Source organism: Accipiter gentilis, chromosome 7, assembly GCF_929443795.1.
Source record: "Accipiter gentilis chromosome 7, bAccGen1.1, whole genome shotgun sequence".
NCBI lineage: Eukaryota > Metazoa > Chordata > Aves > Accipitriformes > Accipitridae > Astur > Astur gentilis.
This window is the reverse complement of record NC_064886.1, coordinates 12349229-12369002: the sequence shown is the minus strand read 5'-3', so window position 1 is coordinate 12369002 and position 19774 is coordinate 12349229. Positions and strand designations below refer to the sequence as shown.

At 44.7% G+C, this 19774-nt stretch overlaps 3 protein-coding genes across 7 annotated transcripts in view; 2 read left to right on the top strand and 1 right to left on the bottom strand.

Moving 5' to 3' along the window:
- LOC126041355 (keratin-associated protein 10-4-like) overlaps positions 1-3502 on the top strand; it is a 44228-nt gene extending 40726 nt beyond the window's left edge. For all 5 annotated transcript variants that reach the window (XM_049806897.1, XM_049806899.1, XM_049806900.1 and 2 more), the window contains one exon: positions 1415-3502. In XM_049806897.1, the coding sequence (XP_049662854.1) occupies positions 1435-3393 (1959 nt within the window). In that variant the 5' untranslated portion in view covers positions 1415-1434 and the 3' untranslated portion in view covers positions 3394-3502. The remainder of the gene's footprint in view (positions 1-1414) is intronic.
- A 5109-nt stretch (positions 3503-8611) lies between these two features.
- On the top strand, positions 8612-10216 carry LOC126041277 (proline-rich protein 9-like). The gene is made up of 2 exons (XM_049806706.1): positions 8612-8665; positions 9689-10216. The coding sequence occupies exons 1-2, from the start codon at positions 8612-8614 to the stop codon at positions 10214-10216; spliced, it is 582 nt and encodes a 193-aa protein (XP_049662663.1).
- Positions 10217-17371: 7155 nt separating this feature from the next.
- Positions 17372-18424, bottom strand: LOC126041350 (keratinocyte proline-rich protein-like). The gene has a single exon (XM_049806889.1). The coding sequence runs from the start codon at positions 18422-18424 to the stop codon at positions 17372-17374; it is 1053 nt and encodes a 350-aa protein (XP_049662846.1).
- Between the last annotated feature and the right edge of the window lie 1350 nt (positions 18425-19774).

Below are 19774 nucleotides of genomic sequence, written 5' to 3'. Positions count from 1 at the left end.
GTAAGAGCAAGCAAACTTGCACAGGAGAGCAGAACAAAGCTGCTTAGAGTCCTACCCCATCTGTAATCCTGGTCTGTATGGCTGTCTTGGGGAAGGGGCAAGAAAATGTACCAAATTAACTTTTATCAAAACAAAGTTTAATCCTGAGGGGGATTGTTTCCAGGTTGTATCATCAGTTCTTTGTTCCCCATCCACCATAGAGAATACGTGGATCAGGAATTCAGGCTGCAGGCAGCAGTCACAGTGTCATATGTACCACCTCAGTGGCTAGGTTTCATTAAAAATTATAATGTAAGCAAGTAATTTAAGGATTGGAGGTGGAGCAGGTCTGGATTATTAAAAATTTTATTTCCATACCCCTGACGTGTCTCACTTCCGGAGACACGGACACTGAAATCATATAAAAGGATTCATATTGTAGTGTTTCTCAAACCATTTTGGTTTCATTTGCTAGTTGCTGGTGGAGAATTGGGTAAGTCTCTCTTGGCTTACTGGGAAGTAATGTAGTGGCTGGGGTTATTTAATTTTAAAATATCTGCAGAAGCAATTTAGAAGACTTATAAGTGCTTCTGCTTAGCAAGTTTTGTGTATGGTACTTACCAAGCAGCTGAGCTAAGGGTAAATATTCATTCCATCTTCTACCAGTCTTTATTTGATGTATGTTTTGCAATTGCTTTGCTTTCTCCATCAAGATACATTTCAGGGTAGTTGAGAGTGGACTAACCTCTCTCTTTCCCCAGTGACATTGCTACCGTGTTTTAACCAGGAAATTACTGGGTTTGAGAGAGATCAAAAGGCAAGGCTAGGACTTCAAAGGAAAAAAGTGGGAGGGAAGATAAGAAGTGGAGACTTGCAGGCTGCAAGGGTAAGCAATGCCTGGAAGGAAGTCTGGATCAGAAGAGCTAGGAGGACTTCTGTGGGAGAAGTGGAAAAGCAGCTGCACTGTGAGCATCAGATCCTTTCCCTGTGGAAGTTTTCCAGCATGAAGCCTCCGCTCATGTCCTCTAGCTAAGGACCTGCATGTGGACAGGGCACTATCAGAAGCCTAGTAGTCTCCTTTTCAGGTGGAAATAAGGAAGTACTGTCAAAGAGTTAATCCCAAACCAAGGGGAGCTGTGGAGAGGTGGGGACTGTCATGACTTCAGACCCTGCAATATAATCTAGTCCAAATAACACCACTTTTCTTTCCTGTTTTGAGAAGAAGTTGTTTGAAATGTATGTGCAACCAGTAGCTACAAACTTGTGTAAAATGCTTTCATGGGGAGTTAATGTCCTGCTATGGATTTCAGGCTGTTTTCCCAGTATATTGTTCAGTATTCTGCTGGAAAAAGTGTAGTTTAAATCTGTGTAAAATAGCCTTGTGAAAGCTGAATGTCTCCGTTTTCCACAAAGTATATTCCTTTCCTGCTTTCAGACATTACCCCTCCCTCAAAGATGCGTTGCCAAAATGATTGCCAACTGAGACAGCTCTGCCTTCCACCTCCCACCATCTTGGTGAAGAGTTTCCCCATGAAAAAATATGTGGATCCCTGTGGCGCTGTCTGTAACATCCAGAGCTTGCCTCAATGTCTGGATCCCTGCTGCTATGCTAGGATTCCTCAGGGCACCACCACTTATGTGAACCTGGGTAATCTTGATGTGACACAGGCTGCGGGGTGCGTGGATCCATGCTCCCTCAGAGTCACCACATGTGTTCGTCCGTGCTGTGAGGAAGTGACCAAGTGCACCACCACGTGTGTGGATCCATGCTGTGAGGAAGTGTCCAAGTGCACCACCACGTGTGTGGAGCCCTGCTGCAAGGAAGTGACCAAGTGCACCACCAGATGTGTAGATCCATGCTGTGAGGAAGTGTCCAAGTGCACCACCACGTGTGTGGAGCCCTGCTGCAAGGAAGTGACCAAGTGCACCACCAGATGTGTAGATCCATGCTGTGAGGAAGTGTCCAAGTGCACCACCACATGCGTGGAGCCCTGCTGCAAGGAAGTGACCAAGTGCACCACCAGATGTGTAGATCCATGCTGTGAGGAAGTGTCCAAGTGCACCACCACGTGTGTGGAGCCCTGCTGCAAGGAAGTGACCAAGTGCACCACCAGATGTGTAGATCCATGCTGTGAGGAAGTGTCCAAGTGCACCACCACATGCGTGGAGCCCTGCTGCAAGGAAGTGACCAAGTGCACCACCAGATGTGTAGATCCATGCTGTGAGGAAGTGTCCAAGTGCACCACCACGTGTGTGGAGCCCTGCTGCAAGGAAGTGACCAAGTGCACCACCAGATGCATAGATCCGTGCTGCGGACCTGTGACCAGATGTGCCACCACATGTGTGGAACCATGCTGTGGGCAAGTGACAAAGTGCACCACCACATGCGTTGATCCATGTTGTGGGGAAGTGACCAAATGCACCACCAGATGCATAGATCCATGCTGTAGTGAGGTGTCCAAGTGCACTACCACGTGTGTGGAGCCCTGCTGCAAGGAAGTGACCAAGTGCACCACCAGATGTGTAGATCCGTGCTGCGGACCTGTGACCAGATGTGCCACCACATGCGTGGAACCATGCTGTGGGCAAGTGACAAAGTGCACCACCACATGCATTGATCCATGTTGTGGGGAAGTGACCAAATGCACCACCAGATGCATAGATCCATGCTGTGGAGGTGTCACCAGATGCACCACTAAGTGTGTGGATCCATGCTGTGACAGAGTGACACAGTGCACCACCAGGTGCATAGATCCATGCTGTGGAGGTGTCACCAGATGCACCACTAAGTGTGTGGATCCATGCTGCGGCAGAGTGACCCAGTGCACCACCAGATGCGTAGATCCATGCTGTAGAGAGGTGACCAAGTGCACCACGAGGTGTGTGGATCCCTGCTGTGGAGGAGTGAAGTGTGCCACCAGGTGTGTGGCTCCATGTTGCGGAGGAGTGATGAAGTGTGCTACCAGGTGTGTGGATCCGTGCTGTGGACGTGTGACCAGATGCACTACTAAGTGTGTGGAGCCATGCTGTGGGCAAGTGACAAAGTGCACCACCAGATGTGTGGATCCCTGTTGTAGTGAGGTGACCAAGTGCACCACCACGTGTGTGGAGCCCTGCTGCAAGGAAGTGACCAAGTGCACCACCACATGCGTGGATCCCTGTTGTGAGGAAGTGACCAAATGCACCACCACCTGTGTGGATCCGTGCTGTGAGGAAGTGACCAAGTGCACCACCACATGCATGGATCCGTGCTGTGGGGATGTTCAGGCTGTTACGAAGTGTGTGGATTCCTGTCCCACTGCCTGTGTTGCACAAGGCCCCCCGCTGTGTACGGGTGTATGCACCTCTGGCTGTGGCCGGCACTACTCCATCACATGCGCAGATGTCTGCTGTCATAAATGCATGGCTCCTTGAGGGGCTGCATGAGGGGCTCCTGTGGTGGGAGCTGCAAGGGGATCCCACTCTGCAGTGCCGTTGCCCTGTGGAGTCTCCAAAGGCTAAGGAATGAAAATGGTTTGCAGATCCCTGCACCTGCCAACATCTTCCTCCCATCCTTGCTTCCCTAGTGCCCTTCCTGTCCTAGGAAGACTAAATCCTCAAATGGTTTTCCTTATGTTCTGCATCATTTCTGCTATATTTACCTCAAGAACAATGCCTTTCCTTGTAACATGTAACTAATTGATTTTGTGCCCCCAGGAATATTGCCTGGGAGAAAGATTCTGTAATTCTTCTTTGCACTGACGTGGATGGATGAATTTCCCCATTTGTTCTTTCTTGTGATCTTCTCCTTTTCTTGTATGAAGCAATAAAAAAAAAAAAAAAATCTTGGCATAAGCTGTCTGCAAGTGTTTCCTTCACTTTTGCATTCCCCCAGACTCACATGTTCTCCTTTTAATTTCTTCAAAAAAGCCTGACCTCTGTAGATTGGCAGCTCCTGCTAGAATGCATGGGGAGGTCTAAGGCAATAGCTGGAGACCTGGGACTCATCTGGAATACCCCAGATCATTGCTGGGAGAGGGGATGCTGTACATCACGAGGAAGCACCACTCTCCCATGGTTTTGAAAAGACTTTGAAAACCCAACCATTTGCTGAAGTGCTCCTCCAAAGCTGGAGTTGCTCAGGGCCAGCTGTGTCTGCATCCCATAGGCAGAGATGAAATGTTCCATTATGAGCAATGGGTAAATAAGCCACTAATGAGGGGAAAATGAGCAGGTCTGGGAGACTGTGCCTCATGACCATCACCCATGTGTAAGAGGTCCTATCTGAGCTTTTCGCAATTGACTTCTATTTCCATGTCTCTGGTGGCAATTGGGCAAGCCTCATCAGTTAGGGAGATTGACGCAGACTCACTCACTGCTGAATTCTGCAGAAGTGTTATTAGTATTAGCAAGGTGTCTTGGACAATTTTGGTAACCCTCCATGAATATCTGCTAACAGGATCCCAGTGCTTCCTCCTTAGCACCAAATTTGTTTGCAGATTGGTCACCCAGGAGTAAAGCAATGTCCTCAGGGACTCAAAGTCACCCTCTTACACAGGCCAAGGGTAATGTCCTGCAGGTATCCAGGGCAGAGATGGTGCAGAGTTGGACTGGGCTTAGCAGCAACTGCTGAAGGGAGGAGAGACAGGGGAAGCAGACTGCAGGGGAAGCCAGACCAGCTGCTGGAGCAGCAGACATGGGTGCAGCTCTCTCTGCGCGCACCCACTGGCTCGTTCTTTAATGATGCCCCAGGACATGTGGCTGGTTACTAACCTGCAATTATCACTGTCTCACTTTTTCTAGTAGAGGAGTCTGACCAACAGTAGGACATGAAAAATCATACCCAATGGACATGACATGGCACGTGGGTTGGGGAGATCCGGCCTCAGACAAATTGTTCCACCTCACGGCTCTTCTGTTTCTGTCCTTCTCTCTCAAGAGGTTGTGGCAGACCCTGGCTCTCACCACTGGTTGTATAGCACCCACCACAGCCTGTGTCTGCACTTCGGCAAGTGCTCTAGGCAATAAGCACAAATGCTACACAATAGAAGTACCAAACCAGTTGAGGCTTCCTAATCATCCCTTCTGTGGAGGTCTGATTTGACTCCAAAACTCCTTTAAAACTCATTAAAAGGTTCTGTGCAATCAATGATTTCCTTTGCTCCTGCTCCCAAATCAACAATCTTCAGGGAAATAAGAAACTGTAGGTGGAAAAAATGGCATTCAGATAAGATTTTCCCTTAAACTGTTTCTCTGTAGCAATCTTCTGATGGCATGCTGCTTACTTATGCTGTTCAGCATAAGCACCTGTAGTAGGCCCACGGTTCTTGCTCTTTCAGGCAATGTGCTCTGAGCTTTAAAATGTATTCCTCAGAGATCAGGACACAGTTTTATTCAGTAATGTAAAAAATCCTAAGGAAACCTAGATTCCCATTCTAAAATATTGGGAAAATCAAAGTAAATATCTGTGATAGTCAGAAGGCAAAAGATAAAACAGATGAGAGATTTTTTCATAATCACAGCTAGTTCCTCTTTTTCAGATTTAATTGCATTCAGATGCTCATTTATCATTCTTCATGGAGCACTCACCTTCCTGAGTAAACAGGAAAAGAGACAGATAGTGCCATATTTGGGTTCCTCTCAGCCCCAGAAGTAATGATCTAATTACTTGATCAAATACTCCCTAGGGCATGGACTAGACAAGCCACTTGTTTTCATGTGAGGCTAATTGCATTCTACACTCAGCCTCCTGGCATCTCAGCTATGTGATGATTTCCAAAGCCGGAGCAAGTGATGGACTAGCAGCCTGGAGACCAGCCTCACCTAGAAGCTGCCCTTGGTGCTGGATCACACCCTTGCACCTTCCCTGGGCAGTTGTGGTAGGCAATGATGAGAAGGGAAAGTCAGGTGTAATGAAGCCCCAGACTTTAAGATTTAATTGCAACAAAGTGCAGGAGAGTGGGCTGGGAAGGCCTTGCTGTGCTGAGAATATGGGGAGAATTCTTGATTCCTATGAAAAATGCTTTGCTCACCAAAATGTGGGTAGTGTACTATATGGGATGCTGCACATAAGCAAAATGAAATCCCTGATGCTGACCAGTGTTGGGTGCCACAGAGGAAGAAAGCTTACTTTGGAGGCTTTTAGGTAAATCAAGGGATGCAAAGAAATCCAGAGGTATCATATTTTTAAAGCAAAGTGTTCAGCAGTTTATAAAATAGGTGTTGGGTTTTTTTCCTAGCGGGAATCCAGCCGGAAAGCCCCAAATGGTGCATATCTAAACAGCTGCATGGGGAAAAAAATTCAGTTTGAGATGTTTCCATCAAAAATGATGACATCTGCACATCCTGAAATTAACAATCATGTCTCCGAGACTATGCAGTGTTTCATGTCTGCAGGGAAAATTTTTATGATTGTAAGAAAATGGCTCCAATCTTGATATGGCTCCATATTTGGTAGGTCCTGGTGGTGAAATATGAAGTCTCTCTTGGATTACTGGAAGCCAAAAGTGTTGCCCATGTTCTTTTTTACTGAGTTTTTCAGAAATATTCTCCTGAGCACCAGAATACAGTGCTCAGGGGGCTCCTCTTCTGCAGCACCACACAAACCTCTGGGTAGGGGAGTCTGTCTCCTTCTGGGCTCCAGGAACCTCTTCTGCTTCAGGTTTGTGCTCTGTTGTGCTCTTTTCATCAAAGCACTACCCATCACACCAGCCTCTGGTCCTGCAAGAGACCTCAACATATGCCATTTAATTAAATAGATCCCAGAAGTGTCAGATTTGGAAAAAAAAATCACCTCTTTTCGGCACTTTTGCCAAAGGAGGATGGCCATGAAAGGATGTTGCTGTAGGGTCCTGACTCACTGAAATTAATGTGACTAGTAAAATCACCAAATTGCTCATAAATGTAATAGAAATCCACAAATAATTAAGAATAATAATCCAGCCCTCTGATGTTCTCACATATTACAAATGCAGATCAATTTATATCTCCTAAAATGTCTATTTCTCTTAGAAGTCATTACTATTTCTTGCTAATCCAATATAACAATAGGGTATACAATAACCCACTATAGTAAGGGAGATGTAGGACCGGTCCTCAACATTGGTTTTAGAGGTGAGCCTGGAGCCCTAGGAAGACATGAGGAACTGTACAATCCGGACTGTGAGAAACTCCTTGGCAAGGTAAGTGTTGGAGGCTGCTGCTTTGAGGGGACCTAAAAGTACTGGAGGATAATTCCTTGCTCAGCACTACCCAGCATGGTTAGCTCTAGGAGGAGAAGATGGGGAGAGATTAATCTGTCGAAATATTAGACACCTAAATCTGAGCTAGTTGCTCTCTGTTTTACAATCTGCAGGGTCTATTTGATGCAGTCATGGATGTTTCTCCTCACAATGAAGCTGATGTCTAGACCACACTGTAAAAGTCCCTATTCCTTCCTATCTATAAAAGCCACCAGTGCAGCAGTATGAGTCTTACTGGGGAGAAACTGCATGTGATGCACTGACTCTGTCCAGCAAATGAAGAGGAGTGGAAAGAGTGAACAAAGCATGAGGTGCTGCTGGGAGGATGTCAAAAGCACTGCAAATCCATTAGCTTACATGAGCTTAGGACAGGGATTCTGGTTTCCCCATGTAAACACTAGAAAGGAACCAGTGCTGATGCCTGCAATTCTCCAGCGGGACTCCTGGTTTCCAGTGTAAACAGGATGCACTGCTCATGCTGAACAGGTTGGAGTTTGGTGTTGTTTTTTTTTTCCCATTTAGCATTTGTGTAAATGATGTCATTGGGGAATTTGGTCACCTAAATCCTAAATGTAGTCTGATTCCACCACTGTGATTTGAATATCCCAGAGAAATAAAGATTTTCTATGCTGCAGAGCTGAGTGAGATCTCATGATCAGCAAAAGGCTTCAATACACTAATATGGAGTCCTGGGCCTAAATTACGCTTAAACTGAAGCCCTTTACACTGCTCTGGCTGTGAAAAATACCTTTAAAATGAGTGCCGCTTTACTTTGCCCTGAATGGCTTGAAGAGGTACTCAAGGTAACAGGAGTTGTGTCCCTATTGGCATTGCCAAGCATGAATATTGTTAAGAGAAGGTGGATAGGAATGGGATGGATGTATTTAATGATTAAAAAGGTATTAGAGAAACTGATACCTCAACAGTTTGTGGAAACGCTGATGGCCCACTGTAGGATTAGCTGTTTCTTACCATGAGAATTAGGACATGATATTTCTCATAGTAAATCAGATCAATCGTTCATCTTCCCTAATAATAGCTATCCATTCTTACTGCACTGGAAAGAACCTAAGGTATCATTCAGACATTTATGGAAATAAGGAGATGAAAATATCCAAGTGTATTAAATCTTTTTTGAAAAGCAATTAATCTGGTACCTGATTTTTAAAAATTACTATGTCATTCCTGTTGGGAACCACATGACTCGGGTATTATGTGGAAGCAGAATTTGCTCAGGATCACATGTTTTTCCTGGAAGACCTTTTCCATCAAAAATTAGGATGTAAACAAATATGTAAAGCATGTGTAGGTGGAGCCTGTTCAGGTAGTTAGTGGTCAGGTGTCCATACCCCTGGGCTCCCTTGTTTCCGGAGCTGACGCCATGCAAGCCATATAAAAAGGTTTGCATTTTGATGTGCACACCAGTTCATTTGACTTCTCCCTCACTCATCTGCGTTGGTGAACTGGTAAGTTTTTCTTGGATTTATCAGAGAATAATGTGATGGCTGTGTTACTTGGTTGTTCTGGTCAAGAGAATGTATTACTGATCACAGGAGAGCTTTGCTTCTGGTGTTTCTGTTCCAGGATTTGTCCTGGAATGGGGGAGAGGATGTTCGACTCTAAAAAAAGAGTTTGCTCTTCCTTAAGTAGCTTGCAAATGTCCTGTCACCTCTTTAGAAACTGTGACTGTCTCTCATCCTCCTTTGTATTCTATCTTCATTAATTTTTTCATACCTCCTTAAGTCTGGAAATTAAATAAATTAGTGGATGCTGCAGAGTAAGTCTTGGGACTTCAAAAGAGATGGGTGGGAAGAAGCATTATCTGGGAGAAGGAAGCTGGAAAATACCCGAGGGCAAAGCTGCAGGAGACATCTGGGAGAAGTCAAGATGAGGAAATGAATTGGAAATAGGAGCTGCAACCTCTGGGCCAACGCTTCTCTTATGAAAGGATGAGCCCCTGAATTTTGATACAACTCCAATGACATACCATGATATACCACTGGAGGATTTGGGATAGTGTCTGAATTTGTGGTCTTTTGGCTTTATGCTTGGGCATTAGCAGCTCAGCATCTACACAAAAAGAGATATGAGCTGTGGTGTGCATGAGAAACTGAAGAAATGATAAGCAAAAGATGGGCCCTGGAACATTTGCTGATTTAATTAAGAAAATAGGAAATTAACTGTTTTCATGCTACGGCTTCTGCAAAGTTTAACTGTGGGCAATTTTATAAAATTCAGGGTTTATGGCTCTTGTCTCCATAACAGTGATGCTTGCAGGTTCCCAAGAAAGGAAGGAATAATCTGGTAGTGTTAGCTGCATATGTCTGAATCCAGAAATCATTCACAAATGCAATTTTTTCTAACAGTTATTTTCTTGGTCCAACAACTAACTGCTATATATGTTTCAAGAGCTCAGGTTGTGAATTGTGGCTCAAGAAGAAAAGATGAGTGTCCTGATTTTGTATCTCTCTTTTTATCTTTGTCTTTAGCTTTACCAGCAGCTCAGAAGGATGTCTTGCTATGAGCAGTGCAAACAGCCCTGCCTGCCCCCTCCCATTTGTGTGCAGAAATGCACCAAATGTGTGGAGCCCTGCAAGACGGTGTGCGTGGAGCCCTGCGGCAGCGTCTGTGTGAAGCCATGCTCCACACCGTGCGTAGAGGTCTGCACAACACCCTGTGCCACCCAGTGCACCACATCCTGCACCACCCAGTGTGTAGAGCCTTGTGCCACCCAGTGCACCACGTCCTGCAGCACCCAGTGCGTGGAGCCCTGCAGCACCCAGTGTGTGGATATCTGCCCCCCTAAGTGCATCGACGTCTGCATAAAGCCATGTGCCACTCAGTGCCCAACCCAGTGCACCACCCAGTGTGTGGAGCCCTGCATCACCCAGTGCTGCACCAAGTGCGTGGAGCCCTGCCCACCCCCATGTGTGGAGGTGTGTGCCACCAAGTGCGTTGATTCCTGCGAGACGGTGTGCCTGGAACCATGCAGCACGGTCTGCTCTCACCCATGCTGATTGCTTTAATGCATGAGCCTTGCATGCAGCCCTGGTGTGTCAGTGCATTGCAATATCCATAGGCTCATGAGCACCTGCGGAATGAAAAACAAGTTACAGACCCATCTGCAACATACTGAGACCTCTCCTGATCTGGTTACCCCATGCTCTCTTTGTCTTGGAAAATATTTCTTTGAATATTTCCAGCCTGTATCTTTGCTTCCTATGACACTCTGCTACTGCTATCTCAGCACCTTTTTCTTGGTAACTGCAGTTGGCCAGTATTATACTGCTGGCTATCTTGGGAAGTTATTTAGCAATGGCTATGCTGTAAGCAGTTGATGTTGGAAGATGTCTCCCCTTCTATTCTTTAATTCTCATCTTGTCTTTTAACATATGTCCTTTTGTCTTTTAATGTCTATGTGTAGCAATAAAAATTGACCATTGATGGCATCATGTGTCTTCTGTCTTTCTTTCATCTCCTTGTTTCCATGTCTTTGAACCCAAGAACATCTTCCTTTAATCTTCATTTTAAAAAGCAGCTATGATTGTGGAGGACTTGTGCCTGAAATGCAGTGCTGTAAACACAGAGAGCATGCATTATAATGTGGAGCAACGTCTTCTAATGCTATAAGCAAAACATCGGCTGGTCAATAGTTTTCTGACAGATACAAAAAAATGATTTTTATCCTACTTGAAAATAATGATAGAAATTAATTTTCATCTTCATTAATGATATAATTTTGATTTTTATCTCTCTGGATTGAGGCAAATCTTAGAAACTGATAAAAGGTAAATTTAAGTGTAAGAAAGCCCCAAATCCAAAAAAGAAGGAATTGAAATGTTCTTGCTGGGGTTTTAATTATTTGTTAAAAACATTCTGATGGAGACAAAAATGGTATTTTTGATTAATTCTTCCTGTGATCCTCACTGACTAAATATAGAAAGTAAGGGATTTGGCTTCAGGAGATGAATCTTTTTGTGGTTTAGGAACAGGTCTGAGCCCTGCAAGATTGCAGTTTTGTTCCCAGGTTTGCTGCAGATACTTTGTGTGGCTTTGGGCAGGTCTCACTCTTGTTATCTATCCGTTCCCCATCTGCAACGAGGAGAAGTCACATCCCTGACTGATAGAGTGGTTGGCATTTTGGGTTCATTAACATCTGGCAGGTGCAATAATATTTTAATTCACTTATAAATGCATCTTCTTTATTTGAAGTCATAATTTTGAAACTGAAGGAGGCCCATTATCTGGCAGGATATTATACCCATTTAAATGCTGAGTTTCAGAAGTAATGCTCCCATTGTCTTCCATACTGTGCATGTGACTTGATTACCTGTCTCTGCGATGGCCACACAATTTCCATGTCTGGGATGTAGAGAATTGCTATCCACCTACCATATCATTATGGTAAGGGTGGAGGATATCTAATCTAGAAAAGAAAAGAGTTATATTTAGGTGTGTGTAAACACTGTTACCAAATCAGCTTTTAATAAAACCTTGTGTGCAGGTGTAGAGAGCTTGACAGTAGATTCCTTTTTGTGCTATTTCTGTCAACACCAAAAGGTGACACCATCAAACAGGAATAATGACAGGCAAAATATGTCTCAGTAAGGCAAACAAATTCTACATCTGAACACACCTTTCAGCTGAGATAGACAAAGCAGGGGTAGGTGGACCAGATATTCAACAGCATGAAAATGGAGGGGGAGACTAGGAATGTGCACCTCTAATTCCTACCGTTGAATGCAAACCTTTGGGGGTTCAGCAGTGAACTCTGCCTCGCTAATAACTGCTTACTGCTGCCGCATGTGTAGTGTCAGTGCACCCTTTCAGGCATGGAAAAAGTCTTAGTCAGGAAGTCATATGCAGCTAATAATGAGATCCATCCCAGAGGTTCGTCACCTATGACTGATTTCCAAGCATCTTCATCCAGCTCTATCAGCTGTGTTAGTAATGTAAAATTCTTTCTTCTCTCCCTCTCTGGTGTGAGCATTTCACCAGGCACAGTAATCATAGGTGGGAGCACACAGCTCTAAGAACCCCAGAGGAAGCGGCAGAAGAGACCTGTTGGTTTGTGCTCATCATGCTTCCTGTGCCTGTAGGAAAATATGTTGCAAAAGCCCTGACACACTGCTCACCTATGCATCTGTGGTTAGTTCTGAGCATTGCTAAGATTCCCCTGTGTATTTACAACAAATTCGTGACATTTGGTCTATGTCAACCTTGGAGTCATTAAGACCCCTGGTAAATCAGGCATGAGTGAGGGATGTTAAGATATGGGATGATGTTGTTTCCATTAGCACCTTCTGCTCCTCTACACCCAGTGGAAGCCATGTGCATCATCTCTCCATGTATCACACACCTGTAATGGAGACTGGGCTGTAATTCCTAGGGCTGAATATGACCCCACAGGGCATAGCATTAAGGAATAGTCAAGGGAGGCTTGAACTACCTTTTCCATTAGCGCTAAAGACAATGTTTCCATTGAAACTTTTCTCTGTTCCTCCCTTCCTTGAAAAATTTCAAGGGGATCGACATTTTTATGAAACTTAGATCAATCCCCAGAAAAAAAATTCTGCCACAACTTCAGCAAGCCAAACCCAGTGTTTGTGAAAAAGAGGTTTTAGCTGCTTCAGTGAAAAGCTACTTGAAAGTGCAAGAAAAAAGTAAGGTGAAAGCTTTCTAATTTTGTGGCAACATAAAATGTTTCATTCCGCTTTTGGGGAAGGAAAATGGAGGACAGGAGCAAACCCCCAAACTACAGGCTGCCATACACAGACCTGCTGCCCTTCCCAGGAGCTGGGATGCAGCACACAGCCCTCCCTCCTTGACCTCACTCAGATTTATGCCAGCTGGAGATCTGTCCTGGTGATTACAGGCAGAACTATCAGGAAACACCTAAACGTTATGCAAACATATTCTGCTAGCTCCGGAGCAGATCTGAGCCGTCTCTCAAATCTGAGTTTGGTTGTGGGATCTTTGCCCAAGGTCAGGACAAGATGAATTATTAATAAATTAGCCAGTTATTACCAGATTGGGTGTGTCTTGCATTAAAAACAACAAATCCCCCGCACCTGAAAGAGGAGGCATCTCTCACAGACCTTGACTGAAGTCCAGGTGTACGGAGGTGTCGGTGGAGCAGGTTCTGGTTGTGAAAGATTCTGGTCATCAAGTTAATCTGTTGTCATCAGCTCCCGGGGCTGACTTCTGAAAGCATATAAAAGCCTCCCATATGGGAGGCTTATTAATCTGAGTGGCCTCTTCTTCCCTTCCTCTAGCAGCAGGAGACACCAGGTGAGTCCCTGTATGCACTTTTAGCTATATAGGTGGGGGTTTCTGGTGCCCTGTTCTTGGGAGACTGGGTGATTTTTCTTTATTTTGTGTGTCTAGTAACAGTTTTCAGCTCATCTCCCTGGCAATTTCACCTCCATACAGGTGAAAAATGTATTGTTATTTTGTTGAGACTTTCTGAGGCTCCAGACAGTGGCTTGCTGACTCTTTGGACCAGTAAACCCTCGTAACTCTTTCCCAATTGATAAGAATCCTTGTGGATAACCACTGGGTATTAAGTATTGGCTACCAAAGGATGGCATCTGCTGGCAGTTTGTTTTGCATCTGTTGAGCAGCCATGGGCTGATCCCTGCAGTCTTCTGGATCTCTAGGGCTCTGAGTTTCAGTTCTTTATATAACATCACATCCTCACTGAGCAGGAGGACAGTTCACCTGTGTTTAACAGCTGGAGACATGGCTCCTGCTTTGAGGCATTCAATGAACTGAGCAGAGATATGGCTGTTGCTGGAAGGGATTGTTATCAAATGATTTTTCTCTTCCAATATATTTGCAATACTGAGCAGTCACTGGCTTTCTGCTCCTCTTTGACTAGTTTTAAATATTGCTCTGAGGTACTCCTTGAACTAAGCATGCTTTCATTAAAATTTGTATTGCTTTTTAGTTTGTCAAAGTTGAAATGTTCAGAAAACAGTGAACGGCGGGGGGGGGGGGGGGAAGGAAAACCCCTCTCATTGTTTCTCTTCCCTCTGCAGCCATTTACCTGTTTGGATCACAATTTTGTTAGGATGGTGCTTGCCTCATATTCATTTATGCTTATATATAGTTATGCCCTGAGGCCTCAGCAGAGTGGCTGATCTCCATAGAGGCTAACCATAACTGGAACCCAGAAAAGCAATATGGGGCAGCTACAGCAAATTGGAGTCACTAACACAAATTTGGTCTGAACAGCAGCATCCTCAGGGATTTCCAAGGGGGGTTTTTTGTGATTTTGCTGGGAGGATTAACTTCTAAAGGCTCTTCACTCTTGGTTTGGTGTCAAAGCACTGACTGAAACTGCAATATCCAGAGAGGAGAAGTGTGCAAGGCTTAAAATAACTGAAATAGCACCTTGGTTTTCTTCCAGGCTTAGCAAAGATGTCTTCCCACCAGCAGAAACAGCAGCAGCAAATACCTTCAAAATGCCAGGAAAAGTGTCCTCCAAAGAGTGTGGAGCAATGCCAGCCCCCAAAAGGGCAAGCTAAGTGTCCTGTGAAGAGCATCCCGCAGCAGCAGCAGCAGCAGTGCCCAAAGCAGAAGTAGCACTAACAGTAATGGCCACAAAGTGCCATGGAAGATGCAATGCTTATTGCAAAGCCCTCCTTCTGTCTGCTGGCTCTGCCAGAACAGCTAGAAATTTGCAGCATGCCTCCTTTGTTTGCAAGCAGAAATTACAGAGAGATGCAATTCATTAACTTGGACTTATTCATCTTCTACTGTATAAAAAAAAATAATTGTGGGGTGTTTTCTTCTGATCTTTAATTTGGGACATACTACAATAAAATTATAAGTAACCTCATTACTTGCTTCCTGATATTTTTTGTTTTCACTTTACTAGTGTCATTCATTCTGTTGCTTTCTTTTATCAGCCAAAGAATTACCTTTAAACATAGACTTGTATACAAGGCTTGCATACCCAGGGACCCACACACATTTGCCTTCCAGATTTCCCAAGGAATGATTTGTTCATAATTTTTATTTCCAATAGATCCAGAAACCTACAGCTGTTCATATGATGACCAAGTGGACCAGAAATGTGAATTGTCTAGTGCAAACAGGACACAAAATGAATGCAATTTCTAGAAAGACCATTTAAATTTGTGGTCCTTTGGGGGAGACCTGCTGCCTGGGAGTCAAAACTGGCTCAGGATCAATGTGCTTCCCATCTCAGGGCAATCATCCTGAATAAACAACCTGAGAAAACTGTGGAAACTCTGTTTTCTGCAGGATATAATAATCTAGAGTATATTCTTGTGGATCTATCAAAACTATTAATTGTGGTTTTAGAGTCTCAACTCTACTGTAGGAAAACAGTCTTTGGAAGTCTTTAACACTGAAAGGAAGCTTTTGGTTGCTCAGAATGAATAGTTTCCATTTTAAAAGGACCAGAAAGATGATTCAGAATGTTTTGGTTTCTCAGCAGGATGTATGGGCTTGGCTAATTGATTTCTAGTCAGCTGTATGGCAGAGTAGGGGAGGAAAAAATTATAAATACAGAAACTGTTGAATGATATGATATTGGTGTCTGGCAGACAGACATAAGCTTGCTCTGCAAACCAGAAGCCATGTGTCTTGGTGTGATTCTGTGATCAGACGGTGAAGTTGGATGTATCTAACACCCACCTAACAGGTACAGGGCCAAACTAGTGAGATTACATCTTTCCTGGCTCATCCGAAGCGTGGGAAAAACTCATTTGCTTGTGCTTGCAATCTGCCTTGTAGACATGCCCATGCCTTATAGACATGCCCATGCCTTATGTCTGCTGAAGGTCACCGAGTAGCTGTAAGTATGTTTAAATTGGGCAAACTGACCACGGAGCAGCTTGGTGTGAGCAGAGGCCATGTGACATGCTCTTGGATGGGGTGTCTTGCTGAGAGGTATTTCGGTGCTATTGGCCAACCCAATGGACTAACGCAGTGCAGGGGCTCTTGCAGGTTCTCTAACCTGGGCATGTGGGTGCCCTGCAAGCACCCAAGTTTCTGAGTCCTGATTCACCCAGCTTTGAGCCTAAAAATGACTGACTGTTGCAAGCTGAGGCTCCTTTTCATCTTTTTAAGCAGAAACTATTAAAAAATATTCACAACTTGGTATTCAAAGTCATTTTTATTGTTGATTTTCACAGTGAAATAAATCCTGGATACAATATCAGCCTAAAATAGTTAAAGATAAGTACCAAATACATACGCAACAACACTGCGTGGTGAAACGTGTTCCAGGGTGTAATTGAGACAGCACTGTGTATGCTTCCTCCTTTATCCTCTCTAAGAGATGGAAGCCATGCCTGAGGTTAATCTATTTCAAAACATGTCTAGATTGGATTTAATTATCTATATATTTTCCATAAATAATCTCAGCTTGAGCTGTTCTTTTACACATCCTAGAAAATCCAGGGTGAGCTCTCTGAGGAAAGCACTGATTACTACCAATTCAGCTAAGCTGATAATTAAGAGGTGATGGCTCTTTTGTAAAAATCTTTCTATTTCCTCTAGCCCAATGGACTTTGTAAATTGCATAAAATATTCAGCACTATGGATTCATGATTCAGAAAGTCTTGTTGCCATTGACAAGAACCCCTTAGCAGGAGGTCCTGCACAAACCTCAAATCCTATTATTAATAGGCAAAACCCCTAAATGCAAAGTGGGAGATGGCATTTGCGTACAGGGAGCTGGGGAGGAAGGCATGAAAACCAGGAGGCAGTGTGTGGGTCTGGACGATGAGCTCTAGGTCCCTAACTGCTTTTGGGTTAAGTTTGAATATTTAGCTTAATGAACCCTGACTCGTGCGTGCCATCATGCTCTTTGGTCTCTCTCTGGGCCTTTAAAAGCCAGTGGGATGATTGGGAGAGGGCAGAAATTCAGGCCGCTGGAAAGCTGAATGCACATGCCTACAACACTGCTTGAAGCCTTATTATCTGTCAACAGTCCTGATGTGTCAGTTAGCTTATGGCTGTTAGTACAGGGTAATGGTAGCGTTAGCTGGGGGGTAGAGTTGGAAGCTATGCTTCTTAACAGAAATTCTACAGTGAGTAAAAGGCTTTTGGAAAATGACCTCTGATTGTGAGACATGGGGAGAGGAGGTCTGGGTTTGCAATCTTCTCTCTTCAGGGCTTCCCTTGTCAGCTGCAAGTTACTTCTGCATGGGTGGCCACTGGCTGGGCTGCTTCAACTGCTGCTGCTCAATGGGAGGACAATCCTCTGGAAGGGAGCACTTCCCTGGCTCAGGGCAGGGAGCAGGGATTGGCATGGGGATCTCCTTGCACTCCTGCTTCTCCTGGGGACATGGTGCAGGTTCAGGGCACGGATCAGGGATTTGCACAGGGATCTCCTTGCATTCCCGTTTCTCCTGGGGACAAGGTGCAGCTTCAGGGCACGGAACAGGGATTGGCACGGGGATCTCCTTGCATTCCTGCTTCTCCTGAGGACACGGTGCAGATTCAGGGCATGGAACAGGGATTGGCACAGGGGTCTCCTTGCACTGCTGCTTTTCTTGGGCACATGGTGTGGGTTCAGGGCATGGAACAGGGATTGGCACAGGGGTCTCCTTGCACTCCTGCTTCTCTAGAGGGCATGGGGTGGGCACAGGGATGTTCTTGCATTCCTGCTTCTCCTGGGGACACTGTGCAGGTTCAGGGCATGGAACAGGGATTGGTACAGGAATCTCCTTGCATTGCTGCTTCTCTTGGGGACATGGTGCATCCTCTGAGCAGGTGACAGGAACTGGCGCAGGGATCTCCTTGCACTCCTGCTTCTCCAGCACACATGGAGTTGGTTCAGAGCAGGAAACAGGGCCTGGCACAGGCAGCTCTTTACACACTGATTTCTCTTCAGGGCATGGAACAGGCTCAGGGCATGACACAGGTGGGAAAGTTGGTGGTAGCTTGCATTGCTGTTGCTGCTGCTGCTCCTGGGGTGGACAGTTGGGTATTTCAGCCACTGGTGTTTCTCCCTTGCATGGTTCCAGCACTGGTGTTGGCAATGGCACTGTTTTTTCTGAGCATGGTACCACTACTACCGGGGCTGGTTCTGGGCAAGGTGTTGGGGCTTGGACTTCAGGTTGCTGCTGTGGACATGGGACTGGCTCAGTGCACGGCTCAGGCTCTTGGCTTTGCTTTGAAATAGTTTTGCTCAGGCCAGGTGGGAGGGTGATTTCCTGCTTGATTTGCATTTGATTCAAAGACATCTTTGCAGGAAACAAGATTATCTGAAAGAAATGTCAGAGTGTTATTGTGTCTGCTAAATGAACTGTATTGGGATAGGGATGAAATGATTATAAGAAACATGAATCAACTGCGAGAGTAAAGTTCTCTTAGCTTGCCCTTGGTTTCCCAAGGCAGGTTGGCTCAGAAAGAATTATGAATTGCTCATTCTTTTTCATCCTGCCTTTCAGCTTCTGCTCTGACTCTGTCTTATCTTGTTCCTTTCCATTCTGCAATGTGGGACAGCCCTGTCAGGTCTAACTGAGGTAGAGCCACTCCTTTGAACTTGGAGCTGATTTACACTTCAGAGACCTTCCTCCTGTTGCTTAGCTCTTCCCAATGTGTTAACTCCCTTTCATTTCTGTCCTGGGGAATTGATGAGAGGAGCTGGCAAATAACAGATCTGCTGGTTTGATAGCGGTTTCAGAAAGTCAAAATAATAATAAAAAAATAATGAATGCTGAAGACAAACCTTTAAAAACATTTGGTGTATCAAAAAGTAGAAGAATATAAATCTGGGCCCAACAGGATATTTTATGTTGACAAAACTGAAATACTTCATTTGATTTTGCCCCTTTTAAAATGGTTTCCAGATTTTACTTGGGATTAGAAACCTGAGGTGCTAAGGCCTCAAGGTGGACCTCACCAGTAAGCTGAGATGTCTCTGTAGTATTAAGAGTCTTTACAGTAACAATAGGCCAACTCTTCTTGTTCTGGTTTCACTCTGATTTCATTGATGATGTAATGGATTGAGGTTACCTGTGGCACAGTCCTTCCAACTGTCATGGAAAGAATTAGCAGTGGTAATGCGTCCCTATGTTTCTGGATTATCATGGCCACTAATAATACATGTAGGTCGCATGAATCAGAATAATCAGGAGGGATTTATTCTCCCAAGGCTAGTAATGTGCAACAGGCCAAATGGGTTTTCCTAACAATTTATGAAACACTCTGTTTTGTGGGCTGCTCAAGGCAGGCACCAGGCTCAGCTGGACTGGTGCTGTGTCTTTGGTAAAGCCTGTGCTGTTGTTTTTCTAAAGACAATCTAAGGGCACAAATAAAAGGTTAGAATCACAGAAGCATTGGTTGGAAGGGGCATTTTTAAGTCCCCTCACTGCAGGACTAACACCAACACAGCTCATGTGAGAGTGTGCAAATTTGTTCTCTCTTCCCCATGTTGTCTACTCCCCTCAGCACATCCTCAAAGTAAGTTCATTCCTCGCTTCTACATCCTCCTAGATCCTCCAGATCAATATCACTTGTCTCTTGCTATATTCTTTATAAGGACCTGATAAGATCTTAAGCCAAATTAATATATTGCTCTTGACATGGTT